This window comes from Pipra filicauda, unplaced genomic scaffold (genome assembly GCF_003945595.2).
Source record: "Pipra filicauda isolate LSUMZ 115617 unplaced genomic scaffold, ASM394559v2 scaffold29_size4552773_pilon, whole genome shotgun sequence".
NCBI classification, from domain to species: domain Eukaryota; kingdom Metazoa; phylum Chordata; class Aves; order Passeriformes; family Pipridae; genus Pipra; species Pipra filicauda.
This window is the reverse complement of record NW_024104420.1, coordinates 850,713-865,783: the sequence shown is the minus strand read 5'-3', so window position 1 is coordinate 865,783 and position 15,071 is coordinate 850,713. Positions and strand designations below refer to the sequence as shown.

Below are 15,071 nucleotides of genomic sequence, written 5' to 3'. Positions count from 1 at the left end.
CTGAATTCAATGTGGGAGAATGCTTTAGTGAAATATGACACTGTTGCAAGCAAAGAGAATTTTTCTACTAAAAAATATTTTGTAAAATTATTGTATGATTTACTTAAATGACCTTACCAAAAACTTGGAAGTCCTGCAAACTCCAAATACTACAGCTTTAGTTTTTCCCTACAGCAAACAAGTCAAGTAGCCTTCAGAAGAAAGCAGGAGGAAACAGAATAGTAAAACTTAAATGACTTCTTGAAAAATTCTATTCTATAGACTATTGTTATGATGTTTATTCATTGCCACAACACTGTGTATTCTGAATATTATTTCTAGTATCTGAAGACAGAGAACAGTTTGCTTTCTGGAAGGAAACCTGCAGAGTACAAGAATGCTGTGAATTTTTCCATGAGCAAACAAGAAAATAACTCCTCAAACAAACCACAGAAAGTCCCCAATGAATGCAAGACTCTTTATTTGTTTCCTTCCTCAAAAGCAGAAACATTACTTAAGATGTCATCCACTTTAAATAACCACTGAAGCTTATTTTGAGTATCATCATAAAATGAATTCCCAAGAAATCAACACATTTAGGAAGAGAGTGAAAGCTCTACATAGACAAAACTCTCCAGAGATACAGTCAACTCCCTGCCTGTGATTTTTCATTGCATTAGGAACCATTCAGCAAAATCCATTTGATTGATTAATCTAAGCTCCTGGTTCAAAAACCAGCAGGACAAAAGCTCTGTAACTACATTAAACATTCCCTACAGGGTTGAAATTGAATGATTCATTCCTTGCTAAATGGCTAATAGTCAAACACCCTCTAGACTTCTTGACCTTCTGTCAAAAGAACTATTTTATTCAAAAGATTTATGGCAGTGTATCTAGTAAAGCATAGCTCAGGTTATAGAGAGAGAACGAGCTAGAAAAATATCACTGCACATGCACAGCTCTACTGGGCAATATGGAAAAATTGTTCTAGTTCTTTGTGGAAAAATTCCTGAACACTGAGGAAATATTTTCTATTCTTCTTCATCAGAATGCAAATTTTAAGACTTAAAGCATTTTTGAAGGTCAGATACTTGTAAATTTTTCTTAACCAATTTTCACCTTTAAGCAGCTTATATCATGGTACTGCAAGTCATTCATAAGCACTGGCTGGTGTTTAAAGGACTTCTCAGAAATGGGTACAGATTTGAAAGGGACAAACACGTATTATATCACCTGCTATTAGTTTTTGATACCACTAACCAAAAGAATTACTTTGTTCTGTCAATGGTCATTGACATAACTCAATTATTTTTCAAGGAATTGTAGGTGCCTGTACCCTCTCTTCTGCTGAACACACGGTAAAGGGCAAAACCAGTTATTAGCCCTCTATTCCCAGTATCTTCTTCCCTAGGCAGTGCTTCATCTGGTCTAAAATATTCCTCCTTTTGGAAAAAAAACAAAACAGTGCAGTAAGTGAGAACTGACTAAAACATTCAAGGTAACCACAGTCATTATCTTCAATGAAAGACAGGTGTGCCATTGCTGTAAGTATTTCTAAAAGGGACAGGAATGTCTATTTATCAGAAGCTTTACTACAAGATCACGCCATGTAAAGTTAAGGGGGAAAACAGTAATTATGAAGAGCAGTTTATTCATACAACTGTGGTAACACAAAAACTGGATATTAGTACAGTTTGAACTAAATCAAATGCCATCTGCAAACTGACTCTTCCAGTCTGTCTTATACTCTGTACCAATTCAATAGTTGAATGGCAACAGTCATTTCTGCCAACACATTTTTAATTTAAACACTAAGAAAAAGAAATTCAGAACCTTTGATGCAATTTGTGTGCCAGCTTCCGTTTTTTAAAGATTTTAGACAGTCATGTGTCATTCCACAGACACATAAATGTAAAATCTTGATAACATTTTCGCAAGCTGTCCTTCACACAAAAGTCTGTACTCCTGCCCATAAAGTTCCCGAGTTCTACAGATTCCCCCTCCTGTATACAGTCATCATCACTGAAGCATAGATGCTACTGAATAATTTGGCAGATCAGCCTTCTGACAATTATCAAAGTCCATTGATTGTGTTTCCTGTAAGTTCTAACTGGAGAGGAATTCTCTTTATATATCTACATGTCAGAGTAGGTCTTAAAAGTGTAGTGGCTAATCTCACCTACTTTCTTTATTTCCAAACATCAGTTTTGCCGTAGCCAAGTTTTTCAACTGTTGCATTATAGGCTCACTACCCTTTTCTTTTATCTCATGAACGTAACATTTTATGCACAATAACAATTCCAGACATAAGAGCTTAAGGTTTAGACACTAAGATTACTGTAAGAAAAAGGGGATCATAAATATCCTGTGAAAATTGATGGGCCTGAAATCAATTACAATATAATCATGCACAGGAGAATCTGAACTAGGCCTCCAACATTCAAAGTAAATACTTTTAAAACTACCAGGCAATTAGAGACGAGGTATTTTATCTAATAAAATGGGTAGGGCTAACTTGGACTTCGAGCACAGGAATCAGCCAGATGGACTTAATTACTCTGTATATAATCAGGGAGAGGCTAAGCAGACACCACACTCACCACAGTTAAGCTAATGCTGAACATTTTAATTCCATCTCTGAAAGCTATAGCATCCTGCCATGACTAAGTTGCTTTTGAAAATACTACTCAGTGTCTTAATAGTGGTAGCTCCAGACTTTCCTTTCCTATTTGTCTGACATCTGCCTATGTTTCCCTTGAGTGGAGGTTACATTTCTTTACTCAGGTTTCTCCCCTGGAAAGTAGATGTCTGTGAACCAGTGGGAATGCAGACAGATGAAACATACCTGGACAGGTACCTGTCAGTATTTCAGGTTTCCCTGACTCCTCCTAATACAGAAATTTAACTTTTTCAAAACTGTGAACTACAAGCACTTCTTTTTTTTGTCACAATGTGTTTGCACCATGGGCTGTAAATTTCAGGAAGTCTCAGCCTTTTTTTTTTTGAAGTATAACAGAATACAAATTTTAATTTCCTACTATGTAAAATTTGTAATAAAACACTACAAATTTCATCAGTCTTAAGAAAAGAATGTTTTATACATTCTTGAATGTTTTATACATTGAGCACACTGTCATAAGCTAGGAGAAACTTCAGCTGTATAAATATATACACATGCACCCATATACACATAAACATATATATACAAATACCTGAGGTACATCAGAAAACCCAAACTATAAGTAACATCATTTAAGACTCCTTTCTCCAAACCAAACAAACATTTCCACACCTAAAGCATACAAAGCTTTACCTGATCAGATGTTGTCACATCAGAAATTACAGCATCAGGAAGTCGCTTCGGTGGATTTGCTGTTAACTAAAGAAAAAGTAATAGTATTATTAATATTTCACAACAAAAATCTTTTATTCATACCCAATGCCAGAATATGTCAAGTATGTACAAAAAGAAACAATAGCACCAATCTGTTAAGGTTCCTCCTACCCTTTCTACTTTTACAGACAAATAAAAAAAAAGATGTTAGTCCAGAAAAAGTCTGCCATCGAGTTTAGCTTTACATAGGTAGTGATCCTGAGGCATCAGATCTTGCCTTACATGTTACAGCTGATGAGTTTGGTAAAATTTCTTCAAAACTACCCAAAAAAACTCAAGTAAGAATTATTCACTCAGAAAAAATAGTTGTCTCATTGAACATTAATGCTTTGGAACACAGATATTAAAATGAAGCCTTTAAAATAATACTTTAACAAAATTATATACCACCTCACTCATGGACTCATCATTTTGCACCTTTAAGAAATCAAAAGAAACCAAGTTCTATGTAGTTTCATATTTAATAAAAGCAAAAGCTCTTTCCTGTTTATTAACAGCAAAGACACTCCTTGGGTAGAAGAACACCTTGGGTGGAAGTGGGTAACAGCACTCCTGCTTTTGTCACTTCAGAGAACCACAATGGACTTACATATTAATCAGCCTGATAACAAGAACATTACTTAAACATGCTTCCAAAACAAGAAAGGCTTGCCAATCTATTTCCAGCTGGATTAAAGAAACTCAACCCGACCTACTGAGTCATTAAAACTAGCCACTGTATGAATAATCTGCCAGTGTGCTCTCTGCCAGTAGGGTAAGAAAACCTCAGCTGAGGAGAGAGTCCTGACTTATATAATATGTTGCTCATCAAAGATTTCACTTGGAAATTTGTTCCTCTTAACTTGCAGTACAATTTGCAAATACAATGAAAGTGTAAGTTGACAAAGAGACATATTATAATACATGTCTGATCAGCCTGGGATTCCTTTTGGGCACAGAGGGACATGGAACTCTTTTTAACTGGGAAGGTTTGCAAGGAAAAAGCATGAAAATTTACCATTTGAAACTAGCCTCTGGCATGCAGATGGTTCTGTTGAAATTGCTATAGCACTGCATTGTCTTAATGAGACTACATTTTGGGTTTTTTTCTATCACAGGAGGGACTGCTGCCTGAAACAGGTATCCTTCATATTTTAAAATGTAAGATAATTTCATTTTCATACTTCACTAAATAGGGCGAAGAAGGTGCAGTTGCCTAAATGTTTAACTAAAAAGTGCCAAGGCACTACACTAGACTGATTGACGTCATCACTATAGGTTGGTCACCTTTCCTTAGAACCACTGGGATTTTTTAACACACACTATTATAAAATCTGACTGCAGAAGAAATAAGGATTCCTTCAAAGACCTCTCCCCACTGTCTGCAGTAATATTCTGTGAATTTTTTATACTACATAGAGGCTTTTCCCACTTCTCTTTGAAGCAACAGGCATTTCAGGATGTGATTTGTAGAGTTACATATGATAAAACTTCTATATAATTGATACACATTTAAGTAAGAAAACCTGTAAGTTTACATGCAAAAATCACAAAGAACATTACCCACAGTATTTCAGATGTATAAACCTAGGTATTTCATTATATATTTTAAAAAATACTGGCCTTAACAGACACTCTATTAAATTGTTTATTACTGTACCGTCTCAGGGCTCTAGTTCACAATGAGCACATGCAGTCACAGCTGACACTACCCTCAAACACAGTATTGAAGGAGACAAAGGTTATATGTCAGGTAGCTGAATAGCTGCTTGATGCATCTGGACATACACACTACATGTTCATGTGATATTGCTTGATGCGTGCTCTCTCCCTCTCAAAACAGAGAAGTTCAACTCCAAACTATAATGCTACTTCTCTCTTCCTCTTTATACCTCTTCCACGCAAACACATAGATTTAGAAAGAGCTACACCTAGAGATATCTTCTAGAAACTGCAAGTTCAAACCTAACACTGCTTTTCATTAAGATATTCCACGTCTGTAATCACAAATATTTGAATGTAGGAATATCTAATCCATTGTATATTTATTACTTCATGTTTCTCCCTAATTGTCAAAACAAATCCACTGGTTTCCCAAGCCCTGAATAGTACCTTTTCACTCAGGCTCTCCAGTGAACAGAATTATTTAAATTCCATTTGAGTTCATACTTCCACACCACCTAAACGTTAGTTTATCCTTCCTGGTTGGTATAGCAAGTATTTTTCTTGCAGTGCTGACATAAGTTCTTACTTTTTTTTTTTTTTTTTTAAATATGAATATGTGAGAATTTACCTTGGCCCTTTCTGATGTTCGTTTTCCACCAAATCCCCCAGCTCCAACAAAAAACAAAGAGAACTGATTATAGCACACTAGGTCCTTTCCGCAATAGGTATTCACTGAAAGACAAAGGAAGAGGAAGGTCATATATTGCCTTCAATCTCCTTTTCCATACAGCTTGCATGTGTTCTTACAAGAGACAAGTTCAGATTCAAACATGACAAAGCTCATTTTAACAGTTGAAGGGGGAATGGTCACACCTTCATGTTGCACTGTTGCAAGTCACTTCCTGACCAGGGAAGACTAATGATCTGTCAAATAACATAATGAATTTTATCTATATGAAAGCATTAAAATTAAAAAATGAACTATCGAAATGGTGATAACATTCAAGGTGCTAAAATTATTTGACAACAGAGTGCTGAAAATAGATTTATTTCAGCATCTCACACTACATTAGCAATTTATTTAATTATGATAGACTTGTACCATAAAATATGATATATTAGAAGCTATTAAGAATACCCAGTGAATAAAACGGATTATGAACTCATAAAAAAGTGGTACTAGTATCTTGTATAAAAAGACTTCCAGAGGTTAAGGTTACCTGTTCCCTCTTCCAAACAAAGTAGACTCCTTACACTAAATTGAGATTCAGCTTCCTATTTCCAGTTCATATCTATTCCACTCCCCTACACTTAAGACTGAAATTTATAGTATAGTTTGTTAATAACGTTCATTTCCAGTTCCGGAAGAAATTTCAAAAACACTGAGACTTTGCTCACAAAAATAACTTTTGCATGTTGCAGAAACAGACAGGCTTTGTATTAGCCCAGTATGAAAACAAAACACAGCTAGGAGGAAAAAATGGTCAGTAAAAACCTGTTTACAATTTTATCTGTCCACTGAAGAACTTAAAGGTCAACAGTGTTTAGAGATTCACTGCCTATTAACCTACTCTTTCTGCCTAATTTCGCAAAGGACCTTGGTATAATCACACCTAAAGACAGCAAAATCATGAAAACTACAAGTTATCAACTTCTGGAGACATTCCTTTAACTACTCCACAAAACGCATGCAAACATGCAGACACACACACCCTTGCTGGTAGAATGTAAAATGGCTGCCTTCAGGCAGGACTAAGTGTTATTATTATTATTATTAAAGAACTTTGATCAGTTTTCACAGTGCACTATTTATTCCACCCACACAGGAAGAGAGTGTTCTTATTTCAGGATGTTAAGTGCCCAAGAACAATTACACAGTCACATCTCACTGAGATTTAATAAGCTAACTGTCTTTTCTGTGGAAGGACTGGCAGTTATTAGTAGAGCTAGTTAAAAATGGAGGCTAATAAATTTTACTGCATCCCCTTCAAAAATCATAAACCTTTTTACCATCTATTAGCAAGACTGCTCCTGATCCTTTGTCGAGAATATCAGCAACAGTTGAAACTGAAGTTAATTCCCCTGTAAGAAAAGAACACCACACACACATTGTAAGTTCTTGCTTCAGGAACAAAGCTTCACAGATCCCTCTTTACACTTTCTTACTTACTGACTTCCTTACCTATCCTTATTATCATCATCATCATCATCATCATAATCATAGTAATCACGATCATCACAATTATAATTCCAGTGTCTGGGTATCTTTGCAAATCTTTGTTTGCAGATGTGAAGGGGTTTTGTGTTGTTTTTTGTGGGGCTTTTTTGGTTGGTTTTTTTTTGTAAGTGTGGGGAGTTTTTTGAATAGAATTTTGCTATAGTTCATGCATTTGGAGCTAAACACAAATCACATTTCAGACTCAAACTCCAAAAATAGTTCCATTTGCTTAAGGATTGTCCCCAACTTTCAAGAGGGCTAAGGCAACCACAGTTCTGTTGAAGACAAGCTCAGTTCAGAGCCTGGCCCTGGGGGTTCATGAAGTTTGTCACTGAAGAGGTTATTGCTCTAGACACACATATAACCATATTTGTTTATAAACCAGCCTATAGAATGAAAAATAAAAAGCTTTATGAAGTCCTGGCAACCTATTACTAATTATCAGACTTCTCTGAAGTTAATATAACTTTCACAGATCTCTTTTTTGTTTCAACAAGAAATTCTGCCATCAATTTGTGACTTTTATTTTGTGACATTTCATTCTTCTATACACTTGAAAATCTAATTTTTAAAAAACTACTAGCAAAGAAATCCAGACACACACATACATATCTTCAATGAGCCTAAAGAGCATTTCTCGGGTGCTGTAATTTGGGAAAACAAAGCCATGTGTGAAAAGAGCTTGCTACTGCAGTAACTAATACCTTAAGAATTTTGAGGGGAAGAAAAGTAATTGTTTTTTAGCCTCCTTGTTGAGATGTCAATTTGTTCTTTACATATGTACTTTAAATCTTATCCTCTTACAAGCACACAGATGCAATCAGTGTTGAAGAATTTTTAGGTAAACATCCCAGAAGTATTATGCTACAACCTTAATGAAAGAATGAAAAGTATCAAATTATATGAACAATATAGGCATGTAGTATATTTGCTTATTATATGAAAGATTAAGCAAACTTTACTAACTATACTATAGAAAAGCAACACATGATCCCAAGGACACAGTTTTAGAATTCCTTCAATTATACAACAGCTTTCTTCCCGTCTCCCAAACTCCTTGTAAAAACAATATGCAATAATGCAGTCTGAAACAGAGCTTCCCTCTTACCATTTACAATATGGCTACGGGAACTGTTGTCATAGGGAAAAACAAATCAGCATCACAAAAGGACTGACCTGAGGTTGGTAACGGTTTATACAGCTCCAGATATTGCTCACCGTGTAGCATCTATGTAAAGAAAGACAGGGCTCTAACATCAATCAATATATTGTTGTCTCCCTCAAGTCAATAAACAGTTATTTCAGAAAGTGTTCAGAGCAAAGAAAATTAAAAAAAAAAAAAGTGCTCTTCTTTGGTTTTTCTAACTTCATCCTCAAAATATATTCAAAGAAAGTTTTAAACTTCTGTGGTTTAGAAAAAGCATAGTGAAAACGAACTAAAATTTAATAGAAAATGGATCAGCCGTATTATCTTTGGAAGACATATGTTATTCAAGTGAGGTAAATGAATCATTTCTTAGGAGGTAAGAATAAAAAACACTGTATTTTTATTTCTAGAATAAAAGGAACATAATAATATTACACAAATAGTACTTTAACTCACCTTCTATCTAGTTATATGAGACAAACAACATTAGCTACTTAACTCTTCCATACCTTTGCGAGATCAATATTTAGTCCTGGAAGAGAAGGAACACCATCAAACATTGAAGACTGAGCAGGAATTACTCCAAAGCTAGGTAAACAGCAGAACTCTTCACTTCCTTCGAAGAGAAATTTTAGGTGATCAGGATCCTTAGTTGACATTCCCACACCAAGGGCATACAGAATAGGCTCTAAGTGAGTGTATTTATACACGTTGGTAGCCAATTCACGGCCAACAATGCTTGCCTGGAAATTAAAAGTCAGTATAAAATAAAAATTTAAAATAGTTGATATTGAACTTGCACTCTTTCTGTAATTCTCATATCAAACAAACTTTATGTTTAAACATTTTCTTTATAATCACATGTATACATAAAGTATGACTATTAAATGCACCATAAAATATTAATTTATTTGTTACAATACAAGCAACCCAAGTGTAATGCATTATGCCTTGCTGAAAGCAATTTACTTCAAGAGTAAGTAGTATAACTTCATACAACTGCACTCCCAGAAGTGCATAAGACCTTTTTTAAAACAAACCACAAATGAAATAATTAACACCGTAGTAAGACTGAAACGAGGAAAGAGTACCTACAGAGAAGGAGGTACTTCAAAATGACACTGCCCAACAATGTCCAAGCCCTTTCCCTTTTCTGAAAAATATCATAATTAAAGAGGCTCAAAAGCACTTATAAGCATTTAGATTCTGCATTATCCAGTCTATGCAGCTGTTAAGTTTTCCAATCATCATTAAGAAAAATAAAGAGTGGAACCTGGAGATGTTTCTTATTCTACTTCCTCACTTCACTGTTTAAAACTCATCTTTCTTTTTGTAGACAGCAAGCAAGAGGAGAAGCTGATCAGCAACGCAATATTCCCTGCTCGAGGTTTTCACCTAGCTTTGAATGCATCTGGTAGACAGATGTACTTACCGTGTCAACAGGTGAAGAGGCCACTGATCCAGAGCTTGTGGAATTCATAGAAACATTCCCTTGAGACTCTATCTGACTTAGAGCATCACTCAACACACTTATGGACTCTAGAGAAAGGAATTGAAAAAAATACACTTATAAATATCCCTAAACGAGACACTCCAGCTAGACACACAACAAACACACCAGCAAGAGAGATACAGCCTGGTATTTCTCAATTAATTTTTAAACACGATAAATATATATCTGCAAATCGAGCATAGTGCTGCATTTTACAAGTATCTCTAAAAAAGTTGAGGACAAGTGATTTCTACACCAGTTCCATCAGTTCTGTACCCACCAGTCAATCATGACACCTATCTGAAGGTCTTAAGGAGAAGATAAAGAGCACTATATGTTTCAACCATCTGAGAAGCAAACATCTGAAAATTACTACTGCTTTTCTTATCTTGAAAATTATTTCCAATACAAGTAGCAGGTCTAATCTCCTGGTTGTTACCCTCTTTTCTGGATCAGACAGATAGACAGACAAACAGACAGATAATCAAGTAAGTCTGAGACCTCAACAATGACAAGATTACAAGTGAGATAATGCATGGGTGAAGTTGGTTATGGTTAAGAAGAACAGCTTCTTCTTTGAAGCTCAATATGGCTAAAATCAATTTTAAATGCTAGAAAGAACCAAACAGAATGTGAGGAGAACATGCACAGAAAAATGTGTTTATATCAGAGGAGTGCAAAATCATTATTGAACGACCTTAACCCAGAGTCACTTCCCTCCCCTTCAAAACCCCTGTGCCTATCCTGACTTGCACTGTTACTTGGACTAACACTGTGTTGCTTCATCATGCACTACCCTAAATAGGGCGTTGTGCAAGGTACTGCATGACCTCTTGTAGAATTCTGATTTTCTAAACTATCTCTTGCTTAATAGTCTCACTGCCAGAATCACCATGTTTTATTTGTGGCCTGAATCTTGTGAAGAAAAAGGAACATCCAAGAAACAAACACATGCTGTCACCTCTCCTGCCAAAGACAAGTCTTCTCTTTGGATGCAGGCTCTGCCACAATATGACACGAGGTTATAACATTTACATAATATGAAAATGTGCAAAACGAGATTTGTAATTTTTAAGAACCCTTTAAAAGGTAATCTCTTTTATACCTTTGTTCATCCATTAAATGAATAAAAGAAAGGCCGAGAAATAAGAGAAATACCTGAGCTGCTAGCAGAAGTAACAGATTATTTCTACCTTTTCTGCATGAACCAAATGAAGGTTTCATATTGCTTTAAAACCTTCGCAGGAAAATACAGGTTTAACCTCCAAGTAAACCTAAATGTTTCCTCAACTTAGCATGTTCACAACCTATTTCTATGGAGGAACTAATGATCATACTAAGTGGTGAAATCCAAAGATTAACAACATGCATTTTACATGAAATGTCACACTAAGACCAACACCATAAAGCTGACCTGTAAATTAATAATGGTGCAGAATGCTACAATCTCCTTTCAAGGAGTCTTTGTTCCAGAATGTATGATATTACAGGACAATAAAATTGTCCAGTGACTTTGAGCTGGTTAGTTTCTGGTTGAACACTAAGGAGATCACAGAATCATAGAACACTTTGGGTTGGAGGGGACCTTTAAAGGTCAGCTAGTCCAACCCTCCTGCAATGAGCAGGGATACCTTCAACTAAATCAGAACCCTGTCCAACCTGATCTTGAATGCTTCCAGGTTTGGGGCACCTAATACATCTCTGGGCAACCTATGCCAAAGTTTTACAGCCCCCATTGTAAAAAAACTTCTTCCTTCTACTTAATCTAAATCAACCCTCTCTTGGTTTAAAGTCATTCCCCTTGCCCTATGACAACAGGCCCTTCAGAAAGTTCTGAGCAACCATAAGGTGTCCCTGAAGCCTTCTTTTGTCCAGGCTGAACAAACCCAACTCCCTCAGCCTTTCCTTATAGGGGAGGTGTTTTATTCCTTTGATCATTTTTGTGGCTTTCCTCTGGATTTGTTCCAGCAGGTCTCTGTCTTTCCTGTGCTAAGGACTCCAGAGCTGGATATCATATTCCAGGTGGAGAAGAGACCTCCCGGGGCAGAATTGCCTCCCTTGACCTACTGGCCATGTTCCTTTTGAGGCACCTCAGGATACAACTGACTTTCTGGGCTGTGAGTGCACATTGCCAGCTTATGTCCAACTGTTCACCCTCCAGCATCTCCAAGTTCATCCCCAAGCAGGGATGTTTCTGATGCCTTCATCCTGTATTGGTGCTTGTTCCACCAGCCCGAGTGCAGTACCTTGCACCTTGTACTTTGCACTTGGCCTTGTAAAAGCTCACGAGGTTCCCAAAGGCTCATTCCTCAAGCTTGTCCAGGTGCCTCTGGATGGCATCCCATCCCTCTGGTGTGTCAACCGCATCACTCAGCTTGGAGTACCCTCAGCAAGTTGGCAGAGGGTGACTCGATCCCTCCATCCTTGTCCTTGATGAAGACATTAAACAGTACTGTTCACTATACAGGTCCCTGAGAGACACCACTTGTCACTGATCTCCACATGGATATTGAGCCACTGACCACTACCCTTTGGCTGTGACCATCCAATCAACTCCTCATCCATGGATCAGTTCATCCATCAAATCCATCTCTCTCCAATTTAGAGAGAAGGATGTTGTGGGGGACTGTGGGAAAGGCCTTACAGAACTTCAGACAGATTACATTCACAGCTCTTCACTTGTCCACTGATGGAATCACTCCATCAATAGAAGGTCACTAGGTGGATCAGGCAGGACTTGCCCTTGGTGAAGACATGCTGGCTGTCTCAAATCACCTCCCTGTTCTCCATGTTCTTCACAGTTTGACAGGTCAGTAGTTCCCAGGGCCCTCCTTCCTATCTTTTTTTGAAATGTATATGTGGTGTTTTTCACTCTTGATGTCAAAGGCCCCATTTTGGTTTTTTTTCAATCCTTGGCCTACTGTTACATTTGTAATCAGCAACAGCACTTGACCTGCATCGTATCAGAACCATTTAGTAATAGATTTACTGATTTTCAAACATTCAGGAACTCCTGGGTTTATTTCTTTATCTCCATGACAGACATTAACTGTGTGAGATATGTCTGTGGTTCCAGGCCCAAACTTTTTGAGAGGTATCAGCAAAAACTAAATGTTATTCTTTATATTTCAAGGTGGATTTCAGCCTTGGATATCAAAGCTACTTTTAAGATGCTGCTCCTTTTGGTTGCCTCAAAATATTTAAGCAAATTATTAGAACATCATCAAATAGAAGGCAGCAAAGCTGGTTTTTTTCCGTCGTTGTTGTTGGTTTTTATTTTTTAATAAGGGGAAAAAAATACTCTTTTTTTTTTCCCTCCCTGAATTACTATGTTACATAACTTTTCCAGTTAAGAACTCCAGTGCTGACATATTGCTTTCATCTTCCAGGCATTGGTATAGCAGCATGCAACTGAAATGAGTAGTCAACATATTAATTTGTTTCAGTCTTCATTGCACTTCTGCTGCCTGGCATAATAAACTGGACTAGTACGGTGTTGAATTTACAGTAATATTTTAGCAGATATGAATCTTTCATGCAGGGTTACACCTTCAAAGAAACAGTAAATTATATTACTGCATTAAGAGGTACAAAGGTTATGATCAAATACATTGTTATAAGTTAACAATGTAATGTGAGATTACCAAAAAAGAAAGATAAAACATTAAAAATCACTGATAAGTGAAGTTTGGACACTGATAAGGATGTCTTTATTTTTCAATAATTTTGAGTAGTGCAAGTAAAAGATGAAGAGGGAAGCACAAAGTGGGATATGAGTGTTTAGCCAAGTAAACACACAGGATGTCTGAAATTAATGTTTCAGCAATGACAATTTTTACTTGTAATACTCCACAAGCTCAGGAAGGTTCTTTTTAAGATCCAAGAAATATATAATTATACCAAGGGGTATAATTTTGGCAGAAAGAAACCCAGTAGGAAACCTTTTAATTAACATAATTATTTTAGTATTGGTATAGCGGCATTTTTTACATTGTTATACTAACACTGAACTCTAAAACCTTAAATGTCCACCACCCCAGGATGATCTGCTACTATGCAGCAAATGATTAGCAGAGTGCAGGAAAAGAGTAACCTGTAGAGCAAAGGTTGAAAATAATCACGACAAAGGCTGACTTGTTCCAAAAGTATTCCTCTCACTTTCCAACTAGGAAACATTGCATATGAACCATACCCCTTAACAAAGGAGAAAACAGCATCAGCGTTTAAACCCTTTTTAAAAACATATGAAGAAAGCTGATATTGAAATTCTTCCTCTTATGGAAACTTTTTCTTCATATACACACAAAGTATACACACATATATACACAGCTGCTACGTGTTCTACATTAGTTTGCTCTAGGCCAGAAATAAGCTTTTGAAATGTGCCAGAAGTCAAGTTATTTTCTGTACATTGATAGCTTCTAAGAGAATCAAAAATGCACATGAATCCAAGAGCTGATTACGGGCCTCTAAAATATTAGATTTAGCTGAAACTGGCTCACATCTTCACAGTTGAGGAGAAAAATTGAGACAGAGTGCCTCATATGTGTAGCAGACACAATGAACTGTTTCCCTACATAACGAAACAAGTAAACATACTAACTAGTGCAATAAATACTATGGAATGCTGTATACAGTATACAGTCTGCAGGACATGGATGGTTGTCTTCTGCCTATATCACAATACACTCTGATTCCTTTTCCACAAGAGGAAGAATCAGACAATGACACAAGAGCAAGTAGTACACTGTGGAGGCAAGGAGAAAACACACCAACATGCAGTGCAATCTGCAACTGTAACCTAGTGCACTGTGCACTACATATTGAGAAGCTTCTGTATCACACTTAATTTGATCTTTCTAATTCCTCTTTTGGTTTTGGTGGGGTTTTTTATTAGACATAATGTTTAGTACATGAATGCTCTTCACAACATCAAATTACTTAAATCAATGAAATCTTCAGGAAGATTTTTAACTTGTAGATATTAGGTATTGTAACTTTCAATTTTTAATGCAAGTACTCTAATTAGTTTCCCTTATTTAACAGTCAAATAGCTTCAAGCAAGAAAGTGGAAACTTTGGTAGTAGAAAAAACTTTTACTAGTACTAAATCAGCTAACTTCTTCAGAATTTCCCTCAACCTTTCTGCTGATTCTCACAATAAATAATTGCAAGAGTTTTTATTCAGCCTGGTAGTA

General features: G+C 36.4%; 1 protein-coding gene across 1 annotated transcript in view; it reads right to left on the bottom strand.

The window, feature by feature from the left end:
- The window catches only part of HSD17B4 (hydroxysteroid 17-beta dehydrogenase 4), a 61,296-nt gene that overhangs the window by 27,930 nt on the left and 18,295 nt on the right, over nucleotides 1-15,071 (bottom strand). Inside the window, exons 12-17 of the mRNA XM_027729627.2 lie at nucleotides 9,815-9,921; nucleotides 8,892-9,125; nucleotides 8,412-8,463; nucleotides 7,028-7,099; nucleotides 5,646-5,749; nucleotides 3,293-3,358 (exon numbers count right to left, since the gene is read on the bottom strand). Coding sequence (XP_027585428.2) covers nucleotides 3,293-3,358; nucleotides 5,646-5,749; nucleotides 7,028-7,099; nucleotides 8,412-8,463; nucleotides 8,892-9,125; nucleotides 9,815-9,921 — 635 coding nt within the window. The remainder of the gene's footprint in view (nucleotides 1-3,292; nucleotides 3,359-5,645; nucleotides 5,750-7,027; nucleotides 7,100-8,411; nucleotides 8,464-8,891; nucleotides 9,126-9,814; nucleotides 9,922-15,071) is intronic.